We start from the raw sequence: 21,696 nt of genomic DNA on the forward strand, positions 1-21,696 counted from the left end.
TGAGGTATGCAAATGCTAGAAATACAAAGAGCAGCAGGTGCTAAGCAGAAGACCACTTGCAGCTCTAAGCCAGGAAATGTCAAGTGCAATACAGAAAGTCCATCATTGAAATAAAACAAGCTGTACTTCACAGTTTATTTGTGGTGATGGGTATTTACTTCAGTCAAGAGAGCCATCATACTGCTGGGAAGGAAAGGGTAGATTTCTTCTACATTTAGGCTGATGGCAACAGGTCTATTTGTGATTTCTATGCTGATGCTTTTAATGAGCTATGAAATTGTACCACCTGAGCGAACTCATTAACATTCAAAATTATTTCAGCATTTTCCTTTTTTTATGCCGAGAGATCAGTAGAAAAGTCACTGAAACCGGCCGGAGTCATAAACACAGTGCAAGAAATCTATAAATTTGCTATAAAAGCATATTGACATCCAAGAAACTGGAGGTCTTCCAGTTTGACCTGCTCTCAAAATCTTACTTGCCAAAGTAAAGGAAATCTATGTTTGACATCATGCTAACAGGACCTGCACTAGTATAAATATGATTGTGGAATACTGCATTAAATACATATGTCAAATTATTTAAAAATTAGCTTTAATCTTGAGACAAATCTGTCATCTGTTACAACCTATTGTTCAAAGCAAGGTTGGACACAGCAGGTTGTTTAGGGCCTTGTTCAATTGGATTTTTAAAATTTCCAAGAAAATTCTACATAACATCTCCAAACAACATGTTCTGGTGTTTGATTATTCTTAAAGGAAAAAAAAAAAAACCAAAAACCAAACAAACATAGCTTCATAACACATCTGCAAACTGGTTTACTGTCCTTAACATGGCACAATGTCGAACGCATAACAACTCAAAGCAAACAAGGAAGAGAAACTCATTCCATGGAACTGATGAAAGTCTGAATAAGCTAAGTTTATTTTCTTTGAATACTGCATCAGATAATCCTTTTCCCAATGTACACTCTCTCTTCATTGTGGTGCATATTCTTTCTTGTTTATTCCACCACACACAAAATAGTATCCTATTTCCATACATCCAAGCAGGCTCTATAAAACTAAAATATTCTTTCAAAAGAAATTGCAAGCTATCTATCTTTGTGTTCATCTTAGCTGTCTCTTGTTCAGGAATCAGGATGAAAACTGGGTGAAAATATACTTACTGTGTGCCTTCTTACCATAATAACAAAATCTGACCTCTCCAACTAAGAAATTATGTAGCACAATTATCTGTAAGGGCATGTAGAAGCAGAGTGCCCATGCCTTTAAGCATATCTGGTCAAGGAGCTTTTCCAGTACAAAAGGGTGTAAGGTAATACGGTAGAGAAGAAGCCACAAGCAAACAAGAACATACAGGAATACCATCCTGGCTGACATGGTAAGGGAAGCAGTGATGAGAACAAACTTTATCAGTATTATGGACAAGGGCATGTACAAGTGTTAGAATGTTTGTTCCAGTAAGGTTATCTGATCCTGTCAGTTAGGAAACTAAAGGAAAAATGGGGAAACCAGAAACAAAGTATACAGAGATACAGACCTAGCAAAGCAAATGTGGAGACAATGACAAGAAAAAAAAAACTTGTTAATCATGCAAACTGATGGGCTATCTAGAAACTACAAGCACCACTTAAAGGAAGATCTGCATTTTCCACTGGTAAGTTGAAAGAATAAAGGCAATTTAAAAAAAGAGAGGATAAAAGGGGCTGACAATGTATGAAACAGAGCTGATCAGTATTCTAGTCAGACCTGTGACTCATCATCACATATCATCATATCTTCTTATTAAATCTTTCCTTGATTTCCTGAAATCTTTCCTGCATAATCTCACCTTCTATGCTGTGTGTGTGTGTGCCACAAGGACTATGTGCCAGGTACCAGTAAGACCTGTATGTGCGCAAGTGACTTCAGGTATAGGTATCAGACTAGGGGAGTAGTCTGGCCTCTGGTGACAACTACTGGACTGAGCAAGGGTCCTAGAATTAGTAGCTGGAGGAGCCATAAGTTGTGGATGTGAAAGAGATCAACAAAACCAGAGTGTCAGCTACTGGGGTCCATATGAGTGGACTGAGTGTTAGCTACTTGAGTCAGACTGGGAGTGTAGGCATTCGTAGCCTGTGGTGCCAGCTACTGCTGTGACTGGGTACATTGACATCAGTTAAAGGAATGAGGAAGGGTTTGAGTAACATTCTCAAGAACTAAGCCTGGAAAAAGGAAAACTTGCTCTGAAAACTCACAAGAATACCACCGCTGTGACCACACTATTTGCAATGAAATATGGCTTTCGTTTTTTTTGCAAAAAAAAATTTGATGTCTAGCGTACCTTGATGACATAAGTTTTTCTACTGCATAAATGACAGAAATTATGTAACTGAATTTTTGAGCAATGTAAGCAGATTCTGTCTTTGTTAAACAACGGCAAAAGAAATGCAATCATGCAAAAAAAAAAAAAAAAAATCTTATTTTGGCTGCTCAAAGATCAAGCCTCTGAATTGCCACACTAAACCAAAATTGTGTCACTTGAGAGAAGCAAGAAAAGTATGGGAGAAATACAAGTCTGTTACAGAATATTCTATCTCAGTCCCCACATTTTTTTCCTCTCTTTTAGCAGTAAAGCATAATAGATTAGACCTAATTTGAGGGAGTACACTATTTTGTACAGTACATAATAGTAATCACAATTACAGCAATGGTGCACATACTGAGAAAAGGAATTTTAAGTCTGACACATGCTCATTAGGCATAGGTAGCCAATTCAAAGCACATCAGTAACTGATAAGTCTCCTTCCTGAAAATAATTGCCAACTATGCAGATTGCATAAATTCCCTCTAGCTTTCCTGTTAGGGTCTCATTTGCTGATATGTTTTAACAAGGATCAGTACTGTCTTCAAACCACCAGCTGTGGCACTTAGCATAATCTGGAATTTAAGTTACTAATTCTAGCTAGTAAATTATGTATCTCAACTATAGCTTTGAAGTCAGTGCATAGCGAGGCACTGGGTATGAGGACAGTTTCTATACAAAAATAAAGCTAAAATCTTTTGGTTTTGCAAATTTTCACTTGAATACAAAAGTTTGTAAAAACTGTCACTATAAATGAACTAGAATGAATACTGACACCAAAATACTTTGAATGAAATGAAATATTTCAGCATAACTGGACACACAAGTTTTCTAAAAAGCAAAGCCGAAAGATGAAATTTGATATGATACAGAGATGAGATCATCTTAAAAAATATTAAGCCTATGTGAAAACATTCTGCAATAAAACTAACTGAGTAAGAAAATTTTACCTCAAGTATGACACATGAGAGAAGAGCATGCTCTTTTACAAAGGTGTTAAAAGAAAATGGAAGAAAAATTTGACAACATGTAACAGTAATTGACAATAGCAACTTCTGTTTCCCATAATCACACCAAATCTCTTTTCATTTTTTTAACACTCCTTAGTCCAAAAAAAAAAAAAAATTTCTTCCTCTTTCAATGTTCCTTTTATTAAGCCCAACTATTTCTTGTACTGGTTACCATTACCTTTCTGGATTTTACTTGCACTTATAAATCTCTCTCCCCTTACCAGCAAGAGGAAGACATAGTTTAAGTATCAACATTCATCAGCACAAAGATAATCACTGGTAATCAGAAAGCACATTCAATAAGAGCTGAAACTACAATTGTGCAGTGATTTGGTAAGATAAAGATTCTGCCATTTGATTTAATTAAGTAGTAAAAAAGAGAACAGAATACGAACTATTGGAAAAGATACTTCAGTTGATCAGCTGATATTTTGTGACTATGAGACCCTTAAAAAAAGAAAAAAATAAAAAAAAATAAAGCTTTGCTTCCTAGTTAAAGATCAGTACAAACTTCAGAAGAAATAAAAGAACAAATCAAAGTGACAACAGCATGAGTTTCTGCTAGTTTCATGAAGGACGTATGCCGTAGACTACTGGTTAAGAATAAAATTCAATGTAACGAATGTAACTAAAAACTCTCTATATGATGTGCTATTTTACACAGCGTGGGAAACAGTGTGCACAGCTAGCATATTTATGAATCAAACATGAACCATGCTTCAACTGTAGGACCTGCAGTTCTCAGCTGGAATCAGAGATCAAATATTCATCTAAGATAAAGAAAAAAATATGCATCTTTATCTCAAACGGAAAACCTTCTATAAAGTTATAAATTTAAACAGGCATCCAATTTGCACAAGTTCCGTTGACAGCTAAAGATAACAACAGAAGGGAAAAGGATGAGACATCAGAGACAGTTAGGAAGCCAGATACGTAGTGAATTTTAAATACAACCATTGTTCCAATAAGTCTGTTAACGATTCCATGATAAACCAATGAAGATTAGTCCCTACCTGCCTTAATGCTGTCTGTAAGGATTTGTTACATAGCCAAAGGTAAGCTTGAAGAAGCATGGAAGGCTTAATGAATCCGTTTTTATGTTTCATTATGTTCATAGTGTTCCTCATTATGTCTCTTAGCAAATAAAATCACTAGGAATACAATTTTATGGCAAATCAGCTAAGATTTCAGTACATATCATAGTTACAGCTCCCTTCTTCGAACTCTTATTCATGTGTTTGGATACTTACATATGCTGCTTATAGTTTCTTCTGTCCTTTTTGTCAAAAACACTCCTTAATTTTACAACTACACAAATTAGGAAAACCTATCTAAACATATGTTATTAAAACCTTTTTTTATTGAGGTGTTAAAAAATGAAAGAATGACATCTTTTGAAAAGTTTTGTTGTTGGTTTAACTTTGTGTTATTCGCAGTGAAGTTAACCTATGCCATCTTTGGTAACAGCAAGTAAATCAGCACTGAGTGCTTCTTAAACAGTGATCAGACAAGATTATGTAATCTGCATGCAAATACGTGCATGCACATACATACTACAATGACATGGCAAAAATGCAGAGCAAGAACTCAGAAAGGTATATGGCTGTGATGACATCCCAGCACTGAACAGCTACAAACCACATGAGCCCTAGGGCATCATTTTTGTCAAAAGCAAACTCGAAATTGTAGTGAAAGAGTTTTGTAACCAAGCAAGGATATAACTGAAGCTTACCTTCAAGCTAAATGTAGCAGCTTTGTTGATCATTAGGTCCTGTACATCTTGAAATGTGCACTACAAAACACACATACATACATATAGGAGAAGGTTTGGATTTAAGTCCTACAAACAATCTTTATAAAAGGTTTGTTTAATCACAGAGCTACAGTATTACAAGCATATTATTATCACACACATAACTACTTGCAACATATTTTCAAGAACTCAGAACATAAGTCTCGTCTTTGAACAAAAACTTACTAATGCATTCACTAAGCAATTTCAGACTCGTAATACTCCCTTACATTGTAAAAAGGCATTAGTGAAGTTTGTTTACAAATTTTTAAAAGTAGATGGACAATCTCTCTTAAATGTTTAACAGCTTCATAAACGTATACTAGCTTTTCTTTCACCTCTGTCCTTTCACAGTTTGGGCTTTCATGCTGTTGTTTTCGTGAAAGGAAAAAAAGTACCAAAAAGACACAAATATTCAGTTCAGCTTCATTAAACTTAACAGAATTCTATTAAGTACTCAGGATAGATTTGGTTGGCGTCAAAGATAACAAATATCTTTGGATTCCAAGTATTATCCACACAGCTGTCATACAAGTTCACAAAACTTCCATCTCTTGAAGGAGGCCTCATGTATTTCGAATCACCATTGATATAGTCGCCAGTTAATACACGAGCAAGAAACATGACTTTATCTGGTTTGTGCAGATGAGGCTGCAGATTCACACCATGAATTTGGAAAGTATCTCCATGCTTCATATCCTCTTTGCAGAAACGACTGGAATATGATGCATCTCTTGCAAAGTAGGTCCCTTTCAAATAAAAAGCAAATTCTTATTATATTCTTATCATGGTAGGTTAACTTCTAACGAACAAGTAGGTACCAGGATGATGAAAAAGTCTGTTCTTTCCTATTTGTTAGCAATCCAATGACTTTTTCTGACATCATGATAATCCAATCCTATGTTGGCTAACAATGTCAGAGGTATGAATCTATGCTGATGGTATGACATTAGAAGTTGAAAATTCTCACCAATATTCTGTTAAATTCTACTGTCACGTGACAAATGGATGCAGAGCGCAGTCTGACAAAATGGTGACTGACAAGGAAGTGTGTTATGAAGCAAAGGTGTGTCATTGAATTCCTCCATGTAGAAAAAAACCTTGCACCCACTGACATTGTTTGCATCTTACTGAATATTTATGGAGACCAAACAGTGGATGTTAGCAAAGCGAAGCAGTGAGTGGTGCATTCCAGCAGTGGTGGCAGCAAAGTTTAAGACAGGCCAAGTTGCAAATGGCCCTGGACAACATGTGCAAGTTTGTCAGGACCTATGGAATGAGGCTGAAGGTGACAGTTTCCTGGATCACATCATTATTGGTGTCATGAGACATGGTGTCACCAATGTGCACTGGAGTCAAAACAGCATACATGGAGTGATGACACGTGAATTCCCCATTGAAGAAAAAGTTCAAGAAACTGCCCTCAGTAGGTAAAGTGATACGGACTGTCGTTTGGAATAGGGAAGGGGGGATCCTTCTGAATTTCCTAGAAACCAGACAAACCATCAACTCTGACCGTTACATCGCGATGCTAAGTTGAAGACTCAAACTCCCAGAGTCAGGCCAGAGAAGAGGACAAACTTTCTCTTGCAACACGGTAACACCAGGCCCTGTACTAGTTTGAAGACCTTGCTGCAAATTGCCAGTCTTGGCTGGACTGTCCTACCATACTCATCATATAGTCCAGATTTGGCACCTTCCTACTTCCATCTGTTCAGGCCAATGAAAGATGGATTGCATGGGCAGCATTTTTCCTATCAACAACATTATCACAGCAACTGTGAAATAGTAGGTCACCTCTACTGGTGTCAATTTTTATGAGTGCAGTATGGAGGCTCTTGTTCATGGCTGGTGACTAATGTTGAAAAATAGTGCTTTGTAGTGAAGAATGTGCTCTATCAAACTGTGTTATTGTGCTCTTTGGATCCGTTGTAGTTTCTATGGAAATAAATAGGAAGCATTACTTTCAGAGCAACCTACAGAACATGAGCAAGTATTTTGCGTGAACATTTTAGCAGGGAGACTTTCCTTGTGAACTACACTGCTTTGCAGTTCACCCTTCATCCACCCCACTCCCAAGTCCTACCTGACAGTTACACTGATTACATTATTCACTGTATTCTTACTTTCTTCATTTATCTCCATCTTAATTTACATCTTTTACTTGATGTAAAAGCAGAGCGATATTAAATGTCTCTGTAAAAACACAGGAGTACACCACAAAGAACATCCTATAAGGAACACTTAATGTTGAACAGTTCAGACTGCCAAACTGCAATATGTGAAAAAATATTTACCTTTTCCATATACAGCAGCATGCATTCCATTTATTCTCCAGTCAAAGTTATGAATACATATTGCTTCTACAAATTCATTACTGGTGCCATGAAATAACATCTGCTCATTAATAGTTGTCACACCTCTCTTCTTCTTCAGTTGGGCTTTCTTCCTGCAGAGAACATGCAATGCAACATTATAAACATTTGTACAAAAACAATTAAGTTCCTACTCTGAAAATACTGCAGAGAGGTGACAGACTTAAAACTTCATAAATTTCACCTTTGCAAGTGTCTATATGATTTCATATTTTAAAAGAGATTAGAATTCTTAAGGTACATGTTTAGAAATCATATCTGGATGTTGTAGGCTATTTTCAGAAGTAATCTAAGGTTAGGATAAAAGGTCCTATAAAAAATTTTTATCAATTCTATTTATGTGATAGGCTCAGTACAGACATTTTCTGCACATACACTCAGGAAAAAAAAAAAGTGTTGTTTTTGTTCTCTTCAACTGCATAAACTGCATGGTTAGAGGGATAACAATCTTAGTGGATTATAATTATCCCAGTAAAATAACAAAACCATTAAAAATAAAAGTATCTAAATGTTTAGGCAAAATTACCAACATGACCATGGTTTTCTGAATTTGTGGTTCTCATACTTTCTAGAAGAGCCAAGTCTTATGCTATACCGTTAAAGAATTTTGGAGAGAAGGGGGGGGAAAAAAAACAAGACAACAGATGAGCCTATATTACAGTCTTATGAGCAGAAGGCCATGGAACACATACAAAACTGAGATGTATCATAGCTTCATTCTTGTCTATGTATCTGAATTTTCTATGCATTAAAACCACAGTGTAGCTGCAGGAAAAAAAAAAAAAAAAAAAGCAGGTTTATCAAACTAAGCAATCTGATTATAACTTTAGCGCAGATATGAACTGGGGAGGCATTCTCAGGGCCTACAGCTTAGATACATCAATCTCCTATCAACCAAGTCCAGAGAAAGAGAGAGGTGGTAAAGATTTGCCACCATATTAAAGGCATTATATTGCAATTAATTATGATTTATTAATAAATACATTTCAAAGGAATTGACATCTTGCACTACTTTGCTTAAAAATATGTTTAAATTGTCTTATTTTTAAGCTGTCATATTTTTATTTAGTATGAATTAACTAGCTAAAAAGTGTCTTTACAACTTTTTAAAAATTATTTTAGAACTGTTTTCCAAATCCAAAGAACATCAGTATAAAGTCAAAAGCTTTCACAAATTATCTAATTTGTGGCATTTTATGTCAGAGGCAGAGAGGTCCCAGTCACTCAAGTTCCACTCTGTAAACATACTGACAAAATGAAGGAGTCAAGATTCCTTTTATCTTATGAAAAACACCTATGTGAAGAAAAACTTCCGAGCTAAGGGCTACCATCGATGAATATTTGAATATTTTCCAGTCAGTCTCCCTCTGCTGCTGGCTGGTGTTTCTAACAAAGTAAAAAGTCAGCTTCAACTTCTGATTAAATAGAACGCATTTGTTCCAAGAAAAATGTGAATAATCGATTGTCCACAAACATTTTCTAACAGTCCTTCACATCTCCAACCAATTGATTTCATAATTTAAAATCTGATAATACAGTAACTGTTAAAACAGACAAATATGTTCTGATGATATTGCAAACAACCATTTAAGCAATGCTCATATTTAAACACGGCCCTTATCAGTGAAAGAAAAAACACTTTTTCAAAACACAAACGTAAATAGCAAATCTTTCTCATAGTAGAATATCCGGAGGGTACTGGAAAAACTGGTTCTACAGAGTGCAGAAATGCCACAGCCTTTTTTTGTTGTTGTTGATTTGAAACAGAACTCAGTTCTATCTCTAAGAGTTCAGCCACTCTAAAAATCATCTTCTTAGCACTTTTCACCAGCAGAGAAAAACTAATCCAGCAAAACAAAATTAAGCTGATCCACCACACAAGCAGGCTCTCATACAGCCAGTCCACTCAATAAAGGAGAAACCTAAAGCAAAATTAAATACCTAGTAACATGCTGCTTGTATACATGCCAGCACGCAGGCTGTTTCTATACAAGGGCAACAATCTCATGACCGAACATCCTTTGCTATTTGCTCTGCTCCTCTGCAATTCCAAACCGAGATGCATAAATCTACATATGCTAGATCAAGAGTAATCCTTTGTTATTTTTGCAATCCCTCATGAGACACCAGAAGAATTTTTAGTGAATTTCAAATGCTGTAATGCCCGCTTTTTGTAATATAATACACACCAGTGTGCGTAAGCCCATATAGCCCAAATGGCAGAACACTAACGTATAAAAAGCTGTATTTTACCTCTCAAATGGAGGGACAAGAAAGGCACTTAGACCTCAATTGCATATACATATTTTAGCAACCTTTATTACGCTTTATTAAGTATTTTTGCCATAAAAGAAAAATGTTTTAAAATGCATTTTTCTCCATATACTTTTATAAAGGTAAAAGTACTAAAAAGTATCTTGATTCATAGTTCTATAGCAACACACCTGATGTGTAAAAACTCTTAATGTAATACTCCTCACATATGAAATTCAAATTCTCATTGTCAGTTTTGTACTTTAAAAACATCTTAGCATAGCACCCATACCTTCCAGGTTCTTAAGCCATGAATTTGTCTCACTCATTGATTAGCCTGGTAAATGTTCTTCAAATTAAATCTGTTCCTTATGTAAGCAAACAAGTTCTCTCCCCACCTCCCCATCCCTGCCCCTATCAACTACACTGGAGACACAGACGACATTTAAAGTCTGCTTGCTATTTCTTGTCTCAAAAACTGACGTATTAAAATGGTATAAATATATCTACAGAAACTTATTTATAGAAAGGTGACTGTTAAATCACAAGGCCAAGCAAATAAGCCTTAATAATTAAATCTTGATACTAGGAAAGAAGTAGAAAGGGAATTTCACTACTTCTAGTTCTTCCAGGCCAACACAAATTTGAAGAAATGACATGAATTCATGCTAACTGGACATAACTCTGCCCTGTGTTTCATGAAGTTGAGAAATTAGACAAATCACAAATATTCTAATGGCCACTACAAATTCAACACATAAAAGCCAGTAAAGAAAAAAAAAAAAAACTTACTTTTTTTCTCCTTACTTTATTATGAGAAAGTGTGGGTCTCTACCATGTGGATATTCTGAACACTCATCACATTTGAATACAGTAAACTTAGACTTGGAGGAGTTACAAAAAAAAAAAACAAACAACTAGTGCCATCCTTGTCAACCCAGCCAAATTATATTGATAGGTTAAAAAGTCTACCTGCTGCTATTCTCTCATATTCTTTACCACTTGACCAACAAGTTACTGCTTAAATGCTTGCTATCCTTAAAATCAGTCATGAAACTAAAAAACCTCAGCATCACATTATTAGGAGAAGCTGACATTTCTACATAGATAGTAATACCTTTGCCTTTTACAATGAAATAAAGATCATATCAAACTGTTTACAAAAATACTAGAAATGTCTTTCTCAATATTTTCGAAGAAATTAAAGTTACTTAAAGAGAATGAATACAGTACCAAATGCAGCACAATCATCATTATTTTTTTGAATCTTGGAATAATTAATTTTAATAGGGCTAGAAAGTCAGAGCTTGATTCCCTATGCTAAGGTTATGATTAATTTCAGTCCCACCCCAGAAGCCCTGAAGTTAACAACTGTGTACTTCATGCTTGTGATAGTAAAGACATTCTAGAAAAAAGGAAAAAAGCTTCTCAAATGACTTGGAGCACTATGCCCAAGCCACCTGAGGAAAAAGAACTGCCAATTGTGCAGCTATGCGCGTAACAGAGGAAACAGCCGTTCTCCCTCCTGCTCATATGCTCCCTTCAAGAATTGGAAGGCCTCCAAGAACAAGGCCTTCAAGTACTGGAAGTCTCCCCAGAGCCTTCTCTTTTCCAAACTAAACAAGTTGGAAGCCCAGTTCCCTCAACCTTTTACTCATAGGAGAGGTGCTCCAGCCCTCCAATCATCTTAGCGGTTCTCCTCTGGACCCACTCCAAGAGCTCCACATACTTCCTATACTGGGGGCTCCAGGCCTGGACACAGTACTCCAGATGGGGCCTCACAAGAGCTGAGTAGGGAGGATCCCTACCTCTCTCAGCTGGCCACCCCTTTTTTCATGCAGCCCAGAACCACAGCTGGCCTTCCGGGCTGCAAGCGCACACTGCTGGCTCATGTCCAGCTTCTTGTCCACCAGGACCCTCAAGTCCTTCTCCACAGGGCTGCTCTGAAGATGTTCCCCCAGAATTTCAACATATTGCAGTGCATCACTTTCATCTTTGCTACATATATATGTAATACTTATATAACTGCATTATAGTTCTGCCCTTGTAGAAGTCAGTCTTCAAAGTTGTTTTCATGACTGTCAGAGATTGATAAATAAGCAAATAAAGAAAAATAATAAAACTAACACATTTTAATTATATAATAACAAAAGTAACACATTTTAATTATAAAACTATAAAAGTAATTAAGCATTTTTTTTACTGAATGCCTTGCTCTGTTAACAATCCTAAAACTGTTGGTTTTAAAAATAATCTCACCTGCAAAAAAACTCCCACAAGTCTAGATTTTGTATTCTCTTTATTCTTTTTATTCGGTGGCTATCCATTGTTTTTCCAAAGAGATTAGAAACTTCATTGTATTCATTTGTTTTCTTTTGCAAAGGAATAAGCTGGAAAAAAAAGAAGTTAGCACAATTACAACATGATGTACTATTTCATTATGTGTTTTTCAACTTGCACCGACTCTTACCTGATATGGCTCCTCAGGATTTACGTTCTCCCAGTGTGAAGGCATAGGGATGGACTCATTTTCACAGATGAAACTTCAAATAAAAAAATGGTAAGAGCACATCACAACAAGGACAAAAAGCATTTTCCTATGAACTCTTTCTCCAAACAACAGAGTATGCACCCCCACCCCTCCTCATAAATCCCAACCACTTAACACAAAACTACTTAGTGTTTAATACTGAAAAAGCCTGTTGTCAGCAGCTAAGGTCAAAGGTAAAGATCTTTCTTTGTGTTCAAATTACGGCTTAGTTTATTACAAACAGTGGTAATATGTTATTACATCATCTGTCCAACAAGAGATACAAAGTTAAATTAAAAGGAATAGTCAGAGATATCTGCAACATCAGGAGAGCAACACTAATCTAGAAACATGAGTGCAGATATAGCCTGAACATTTCTATGTGTCAAGAATTAAAACTACTCTAAGACTCTGAAAACTGGGCCTTCACTGGGCCAGTAATCTGAAGTCACTGTGTTAGATATACATATTAGAAAATTACATTAGATTAGAAAAGAAAAAGAAAAAAAGGAATTTTAAGCATGTACATAGCAACTTTAGGCCTGAAAACAGACAGTAAATGTAGCAATCTTAAAGTGTAGTGTCAGCATGTGAAAAGAGAGTATGCTGAATGAATCAGAAGTATTAAAGGAAATTCTTCAATAAGCATAAAAAGTTGAATTGCAAGATTACTGCATGTACACTTCAGGAAACACACAGTGAAAAACAGCTGACACTTCAAAAAACAAATAAACAACAACAGCAAAAAAAATCCCAGCCCATCCTAAATGCCAATGTTAAGTGATTGCTACTACATTTCTTATTACAAATGTCAAAGTTCTTTTAAAAAATACAATCAGATAATAATTAAAAACTGAGATTTTGTTTAAAAAACATTTAGAAAAAGTAACCCACAATAGAGGTGGTCAATTTTATCTGTAGCACTATCACTGAGTTTGCTAGCTTTTATTGACTATCAGATTACATCAGAAGAGCATTATATCATCACAATGTTCCTTCTAACTAATTTAGGAAGTCATTGTTACACTGGAACAAACTACTCCATTTCTTTCTGCTGCTGTTCCTCCAATTCTCCAACCAGCAATTCTGATTTTACAGGTTAGTTACTGCAAGGGAATCCAACAGGTGAAGTCAGGTACAAATTTAAGCAGCTTGCAGAAGGATATCAGTATTCAGTACGTCTTGCCTCTCCCACTACAAAATCCTTATTTTCTCAATAAATAAAGAAATAAATAAATGAAACCTTTTGTTATTCTCCCTCTAAAATTTCTTCCTTTTTTACTTGACTTGCTTTCTCCCATTTTCAAATTGTTTGACAAAGAAAGTAAATAAATATACACAGTCCACATAAAACATATTTTTGTTTCATTTTCCTTTGAAAAGTCAGAATTAAAATCAAAATCAGGATTAAAATCAAAATCAGGAGGCTTCATTTTATTTCCTTACCTGAAAGCACTGATAGAAAAGGGAGCTCGCTTTATTGGACGTTGTTTAAGGGTAGTTAGGTTGGTTTGTTTCATCTCTGAGCATAAAACAAGAGTTAGGATAAATGTTTCTGGACTTCATCTATAGCATATGGTCATTTAAGAGTCTTTTTTTTTTTTTCTTTTTCAAACAACGTTACTACATCAAAAGCTGCTTGAAAGGAATTCATATTTCAACAATTAGTAAATCAACATCGTAGATAAAAAAAACTCAAAATACTGGCCTCAGTATTAAGTGTTATTTATAAGAGTTGACAAAAATTGCAAATACTACACAAAGCAAATGAAGTGGTATATCTGACATCTTTGTTATTTAAGTTAATCCTATGAATATACATACCTGAAAAGTCTAGTGTGTAGTTAAATTTTGCAGTAGTAAAAGAAACAGAACCATATGGGTTTGTTCTGAAGCTCCTTTCAATATCTTCACTGCTAACTGAGCAATGACTATTTGAATCAGTCTTCAAAATAAACGAAAAAGTACATTTAGATGTTTTCAGCAATAAGTTGTTTGACATACAAAAGTCACAAGTAATATAACTTTGTAGTTACCTGAAACATATGCCATTTACCACACTCAGCCAAATAAAACCAGCCCCACTGAGTATCAGAGGTATCCATCTCTTCAACAGAACTTTCCATCTTTGGAAAAAGGTCTTCAGATGTTCTTTGAAACATTTCCTGAAATATTCACACGCAAAGTTTTTTATGATACTCTTTGTGAAAGTACATTATTTGAGAAATTCATTAAAGAATAAAAAAGAATAATAATAAAAAAGTGAATTTACAACTCTTAAATAAAAAAAAAAAACATGGTTTGGGTACTTTCTCTTTTACAGAGGAAATGTCTCTATTTTCTACTTATTCAGTATTATCCCTTATGTTAGTTAAACATTTTTAAAGCTAACTCTTTCTCATATGTCCATAAGCATGCCCAGCCAGAAGAGAGCTATATGCTTTAACATATCAAAGAAAGGTACTACATTTTATACTGATAACCCTATGACAAGCTATTCTTATAATGCAACAGGGTCAAAGGTACTACTTAGGAATAAGGTGTTGGGGTTACATGATAACTTGACAAAAACATCTACTAGATACTCACCAGGCATAAATAGATCATACCGGTTGTTGAGATGTTACAAAAAAAATAAGACACTAGAGTCCATGGTGCACTGCTCCTCAACATTGCTTAACTTAAAAAAGATACAACAAAATTACCTGGCACTCTGTTCTGGTACAGTGGTTCACACTGGAAAAAAACAGAGGCTTTCACACACACTATTACCACCATAGTGAGGGTTCTTCAGGATGAGGGGAAAAAAGGACAGGGGAAGAGTCACAACACAGGTCTATAAAATTATGGCAAAACTGAGTAGAGAATAACTGATGACATTTTCTTTCTACATGAAAAACATACATCAAAGTTTGCATGTGTTAAGTTCACAACAATCTAAAGAGAAACTTCTTCATAGCAGAGATGGCAAACTACGATATTTCTTTCCGCAGCATGTTGTGGATATTGCAAGTTTATGTGAGTTTAAAAAGTAGCTAGGCAAGTTCATGCCCACCAACAGCTATGCCAGTATGCCTTTAGAATAATCCTAGTCAGTTCCCTTCCTCGTTCAACAATAAAATCCTGAAAACCCTGAAAGTACTTGACTTTAATTACATATACATCTTAACATACCAGCTCCATGCTTGAACCCCAAAAACATCAAATATGAAGCACTGGGGGAACTTTCAGAGGAAGAAGTATGACCTCCTCCCAGACAGTACTAGCAAATCATCTGGACAAACTGCTTAACCATGACTGGCACTCTTCCCAACAGTTTCCTCAACTTAACTTTCTCTTTCAAGAAGTAGAACAATGCACTCTAGTATAAATAAGTTAAATAAAGTACAGTTAATATCCTGAATGCTTTAGTTCTTTCCTGAACACTTCAACCCAGAAAAAGGTACAGAGCAACCTGAAAAATGCATACTAGAATCTACAAGTAGGCACCAACTGGCCAGTTCTGCTGAGGCAGGAGTTCAGTGCAGAAAACTGCTAGCACCACCCTGCCTTATTTGCTCACTGTGGTTGTTGCAGAAACAATCCTAGAAGCCTCCTCATGGACACAGCTCTGCATCCCAAATGAGGAATGATTGTTCATCGTCATAAGCTTCAAAGGACTATAAAAACATAAACAGATACCAGGGGAATCAGAGACAGATCTTCTCACATCTCTAATATGCAGAATTTGTGAGCAAATCTACTTAAGAACAAAAGGAAGCATGCAAATCTACCTATATGAACAGCTTAAGCAAAATATACTAAAGGTACATCAGCTATGTGGCAAAAATACTTTGTAACCGTAAGAAAACCATGCTCTGTTCCATTCTTCACAACAATACAAAGCCATAGAGCCTACGTTCACTTGGTATTAAAGCACAATTGGCCAAGATCTTTTGATGATCAACTTCCACCTTCAACTTGATTCTTCTGATTACATGAATATTTGGCCCTGTTCTCTTCTACAGGCTGATGTACTGTAGTGTACACACATTTTTACAGCTAAGAGGAACACAATTTAGACTTTTTGGGTAAACTTTGGTTTCCTCATATTTCTACCAAAACTGTCAGATCGCAGCTACATGCCAACATTAGTTCAGGGCCTTGAATTTAATCATTCAAATCAGTACTGGCTTTCAAAAAAGTTACGAACACTGAAGATATATTCACCTAGACAATTTTATGCATCTGGAAGGAACACAGCTTCCAGAATAAACTACTGATGAAAGACCTAAGTACTCCCACAATTTTAAAAATTCAGACCATAGGCACTACCTTTAGACAGGAAGTTCAGGGTAAACAAGTAGATTTCAGATACTTACTAAGTAAGGAAGAATGACCCAAATCTATAAACACAACAGAATGCTGTTCTCAAAAAAGATATAAATGCAAAATTCTTGAAGAAAATTACTCAGCTTATCGATGAATTTAACCACCATGTATACACGATTTATAAGGCACATGTAACTTTTTGTCCAAAAGCTATGAACACATGCATCGTGAGCAGAAATATGTCACCAGATTTTCTGGATGACAGGATGTCAAGTATCAAAGATGCAGCAATGAGAATTTTATTAGCAATGCTATTTCTAACAAAAGTCAATTCACATTAATATCAACTTTAAAAATGGCCCCAGGTATGCCATAAACACCCTAAAGGAAACACTACTACTTTTGACAACAAAATTCTCCTTCTAAAGAGAACTCACTTGTGTGCTGTGCTACGACTAGTGTGGCTTTATTATTACTGCTAACCCAATTTACCTATTAGTTCTTTTAAGCTTGAATAAGCATGTTTTATGGCACATCTAGATGGGCTGCTTTCTATTGGTGTCCTTTTGGCAGATTGTACTTTATTGTTGAAAGCTGCTTTGCCTACAGACATTATCTAATGCCCTGATGTAAACACATGCACCATGGCCTGTGGCCTCTCAGGAAACATGGTACGTGATCGGGTGACTTATAATTAAATAAGAGTTCAGGGCTGGGAAGTGGAAGTGAGGAGGAAGAACTGCATTAGCACAAGTACAGGGAACACCACGTGATAACCTCCGGAGCTCTATCACCATTTCTCCCGTTACAGTACAAAGAGACACTACTGAAAGGGAGAAAGCATTAACCCACACACGGCACCACTATCTCCCCATTTGTCTCCCGTGTTCTCCCGAAAAATGGAGAAGATGGCGGCCTATACCACCATCCCCTCTTCCCCGACGTTGCAACGCTGTCGCTCCCCACGCCTGCGGCGGGTATGATGGAGTGAGGCAGGGCCGGCCAGGAAACGGCAGCGCGTAGCGAGGAGGCGGGTGAGGAACATATGGAAAGGAGCGGCCATTTCCCACGTCCCCCTCCCGCGCGCACTCACCGCATCTGCCGCCCACCCCGAGCTCGCTCCCCACATGTTGGCCGGAGAGTGGGGAGGAGTGTATGTGTTGGGGGAGGAGGCGGGGAAGAAGGAAGCAGCCCAAGCGTAGCAGTGCAGGTCACGTCACTGCTTACACTCCAGACGCTTCCGTTACCGAAGGCAGAAGAAAAGGGAGGGGCAACAGTTGTTACTGGCAACGCTATATCGGATCGTCACAGAGAGGCGAGGCCTGGTATGCAAATTTTTAGCGGAGTAAGCGGGATTGAAGTAATAGGCAAGGGAGCGGTTGTGTTTGATTTTGTATCGTGCCACAAAGAGACAGGGCAGTGAGTGACGCTGTGTGAAACTGTGGCTTTGCAAGCGGCTGTATGGGCTGGTCTCCCTGGAGCAGCTGTGTGACACTGGTTTGTCAGTTGTAGGTTGTTTGGCAGTCTTTTAACTACCTTCTGATGTTTTCTTTAAATTATTGGCTGTATTTGTGGATAGGAAAGGGTCTTCCTCTCTGCAAAGGATTTTTCACAGCCCATAATTTTCCTTATGAGCCTTTATATATATTCTTCGCACGTAGCAATTTAATGGACTCATACTGTGTCACCATCAGGTAAGGCAGTAAAAATGGCAGCTCTAAGAACATTATCTAATGAAAATAACAATAAAAGCTGCAGCCTATTGCATTATCCATCAAGTGGACCTTCGGAATTTGAAAAATGGACACTCTGTGGGCAGCTTTACCCTATAATCAAGTTCTAGAAGTGGCAGCAGCTCTAGGAAGGACTTCTGGTAAGAGGACATACTCATACATGTGCCTTACTCCTTCAAGGGGTCCTTCAAGGGAAATCTCTAGGATGAGAGCTGCTGAGTGGAAGAGCTGTCACTGACCAATCCATAGATGTATGCTGCAGTCTTTGGAAACTGTGCTGGAAGCTTCCAGATAGGCCATTGTGTCATCTGAAATCTGGGAAGAAAACTCTCCAACTCCACTATGGTGTTAGAAAGGAGCATTCCTTTATTCCTCACAATACAGTAACATACCAGGTGACTTGACAAGAAAGTGCACCCTCTCAGAGTTCAGTTTCTACATTTGAGCAGCTAATACATGCTATGCAGTACATTGGCATACATATTCATTCTTTTTCAAGAACTCATAAATATGTGCTAATATCCCTTTGGGCATGCTCAGTGGTATCTAGGGTAGTTTAGTTTACCTGCTTCTTCCCCTCTTTTCACCATCAGCTTAATCACTGAAGCCTTTGGCTCACTTCCATCCACTTTTCCCCAGTTTGGAAGATTTTCATTGCTTATTAGGCCATAGTGAGCCACTTTTTAAAAAATCAGTGTATGTGCAACACAGTGAAAATGTCCTTTGCACATTCTGAAGCAAAAGATAGAAGTATTCTATTGTGACTCCAGTACTTCTTGTGAGGCAAAATCATAGAGGCAGAAGATAAAAGTAATCTGTTATGTCCCCAGTGCAAAATTATTGAGGGAAAACAAGACTGTTCACCCACTAAAGCTGACACGGAAAGTTAGAACTATCACTTATGAATTCCTTTTGCTAAACTAATATATTGGTTCTTAAACTAATGTATTAATCCCTATTGCTAAAAAAAAAAAAAACAAAAAACAAAAAAAAAAACCAACCTATATCAAATGTTGTAATATTGTGCAATGTTTGTAAAGTATGTCCTGCTGTGAAGGATTTTCATTGAGCAACTGTTGTAGATTAACCTCAGTATTCAGCCAAGAACCACACAGCTTCTTGCTAACTTCTCTGCAATGTGATGTGGAAGAGAAAGGGAAGAGTATATGCGTGAGAACTTGTAGGTTGAAATAAAATGTCTAAAATGTATGAAAGAGTTTGATGGATAAAGCAAAAGCTGTGTTCACAAAGCAAAGCAAGATGAGGAATTCATTTACTACTTTTCACTGGCAGGCAGATGTTTCCAGCACAGCAGCACAGACCATGCATATCAGTTTCTTGGGAAGATAATGTCCTCGTCTTACATCTCCCTGCAGCCCCATTCCTCTTCCTTTCATCTAGCTTTAACAGCTGAATATGGTGTTTTACAGTATGTAAATTTCCCTTGCCAGTTTGGATCACCTATACTGGCTATTTTCCCTGCCAGCTTCTCGTGCACCCCTGGCCGTCATGCTGGAAGGATGGTGAGAGAAACAGAAAAGACCTTGGTGCTGTGTAAGTGCTTAAGTGCTGTTAAGAAACAACTGAAACATTAATGTATTATGACCACTCTTCTGATCACAAATCTAAAGCATAGCACCATACAAGCTTTGCTGAAGAACATTATCTCAGCCCAAACTGGTACAGTGGAAAGACAAAAGCAGCAAAGGATGGATTTAAAGTCATAAAATCATAGAATCATTAAGGTTGGAAAGGACCTCTGAAATCACCTAGTCCAACTGTTCACCTATCACCAATATTTCCCACTAATCCATGTCCCTCAATACCACATCTACATGTTTCTTAGACACCTGCAGTGACAATGTCTCCATCACCTCTGTGGGAAGCACGGTGCCTGACTACTTATTCTAAGAAGAATTTTTCCTGATGATGAGTTTCTTATATTCTAAGGGAGTGTCGGGCAGATAAGTGTCAAGATTCTGGCTGACCTCACCTTTGAGATAAAAAGTTATTTTTTTCTGAGTTAAAAGATTGAACAGCACCTCGTGAATCACTGAGGGTATTTCACTACGATGAATGCAAGGCTTCAAGAATGGAACAATTTTCCAAGGATTATCACCTTACCTGTTGCAAAATACATTTTTTTTCTTTTCTTTTTTTCTTTTCTTTTCTTTTCTTTTCTTTTCTTTTCTTTTCTTTTCTTTTCTTTTCTTTTCTTTTCTTTTCTTTTCTTTTCTTTTCTTTTCTTTTCTTTTCTTTTCTTTTCTTTTCTTTTCTTTTCTTTTCTTTTTTTTTTTTTTTTGCTTTTTGTGTAAAATATAAATCTTTTCTAGGTATAGACCTAGATCTTTCCTAGGCTGAGAGAGTCACGTACCATTAAGCATAGTATATCATAATGACATCAAGGTCTAAGACAAATAGCTGAAACACAATGAGACAAAGTCAGAGAATTAGATAATGTCAAGAGCAGAAAGCTGCCAACACCAGTGTAGTTTTTGAGGTGTGATGCAAATGACGAATGAGGCTGCTCCCTCGACATTTAGTGACTAAAGTTTGCTCCTCACTCTATTCTGCTTGTGTTTATAGAACAGTTTTTCTGTGCCCTGGTGTACATACCATGTCTGCACTGAACTCTGTCAATCTAAAATTTCAATAGAAAGGTTAATTCTACATTTGGGGAAAAGAGGCTTTCCAACAGGTTGGTGCAGTCCTTTCCTACCATTCATTGCAGCACCTTAAGAAAAGAATTCAGGTATTATCAACCTTGTTCAATGCCAGGAGAGGGTATTTCTGTTCAACTCAACCCTAGTGAATAACATTCATGTGGGGAATGGCTTCTTTGTGTAGGCTCTCTTATCTCTGCTCCCAGTTTTGGGCAAAGACTTTTCTGAAGAAAAAAATCTTGTGTCTAATTATATTGTGCAGCAGAAGCTACTGTGGGCAGTTTCTTCTCTGCTTGGGTAATGGAGTGAGCAAGATTGAAGTGATCACAGAAAATCCTACTTTGCAAACTGTGGCACTGGGTTGACTGGGAACTCTGAAGAGCAGAGCCACCCATAGGAAAAAGCAAAATTAATTCCCATGTCTCTGCATTATATGTCCTCATGGTTCTCGAGTTTCTTGTCAGAAGTATCTTTCCTACTTTCAGATCCAATAGGTCTCTCTGAAAGCCCTTACCAGCGAACATCTAAACAGACTGGACATATATTCATGGGACCTGCTGTCATGCAGCCACAAATACTGAAGGAGCCAGATGATGCAGTTGCAACACTACTCTCAGTTTTCTTTGGAATGCCGTAATGATCCTTAGTCCTTCCTAAGGACTAGAAAAAGCAAATCTCGAGAA

General features: G+C 37.0%; 1 protein-coding gene across 5 annotated transcripts; it reads right to left on the reverse strand.

Moving 5' to 3' along the window:
* Window positions 1–105: 105 nt before the first annotated feature.
* On the reverse strand, window positions 106–17,881 carry PARP11 (poly(ADP-ribose) polymerase family member 11). Of its 5 annotated transcripts, XM_052701688.1 has the most exons (10): window positions 14,896–17,701; window positions 14,343–14,471; window positions 14,131–14,251; window positions 13,753–13,828; window positions 12,247–12,319; window positions 12,036–12,166; window positions 7,446–7,597; window positions 5,814–5,897; window positions 5,089–5,148; window positions 106–4,126 (listed from the first exon to the last, which is right to left on the reverse strand). In XM_052701688.1, the coding sequence occupies exons 1-9, from the start codon at window positions 14,977–14,979 to the stop codon at window positions 5,096–5,098; spliced, it is 903 nt and encodes a 300-aa protein (XP_052557648.1). In that variant the 5' UTR covers window positions 14,980–17,701; the 3' UTR covers window positions 106–4,126; window positions 5,089–5,095. The 5 variants fall into 5 exon arrangements, 4 of the variants coding, with proteins under 4 accessions (XP_052557648.1, XP_052557645.1, XP_052557647.1 ...); XR_008210705.1 differs by having other exon boundaries at window positions 5,089–5,897; XM_052701685.1 differs by lacking the exon at window positions 106–4,126 and adding an exon at window positions 17,711–17,876 and having other exon boundaries at window positions 4,133–5,897; window positions 14,896–14,986.
* Window positions 17,882–21,696: the final 3,815 nt, after the last annotated feature.

Source organism: Tympanuchus pallidicinctus, unplaced genomic scaffold (genome assembly GCF_026119805.1).
Source record: "Tympanuchus pallidicinctus isolate F22 unplaced genomic scaffold, pur_lepc_1.0 scaffold40, whole genome shotgun sequence".
Lineage (NCBI taxonomy): Eukaryota > Metazoa > Chordata > Aves > Galliformes > Phasianidae > Tympanuchus > Tympanuchus pallidicinctus.

Excerpts from the sequence above, each read along its gene's own strand:
- PARP11 (XM_052701685.1), bottom strand. The coding sequence starts at position 14,979 with ATGTTGAGGAGCAGTGCACCATGGACTCTAGTGTCTTATTTTTTTTGT. Across the intron at positions 13,829-14,130 it reads CTACACACTAGACTTTTCAG|AGATGAAACAAACCAACCTA; the intron begins GTATGTATATTC and ends TTTTATGCTCAG. Across the intron at positions 5,898-7,445 it reads TGCTGCTGTATATGGAAAAG|GGACCTACTTTGCAAGAGAT; the intron begins GTAAATATTTTT and ends TTTATTTGAAAG.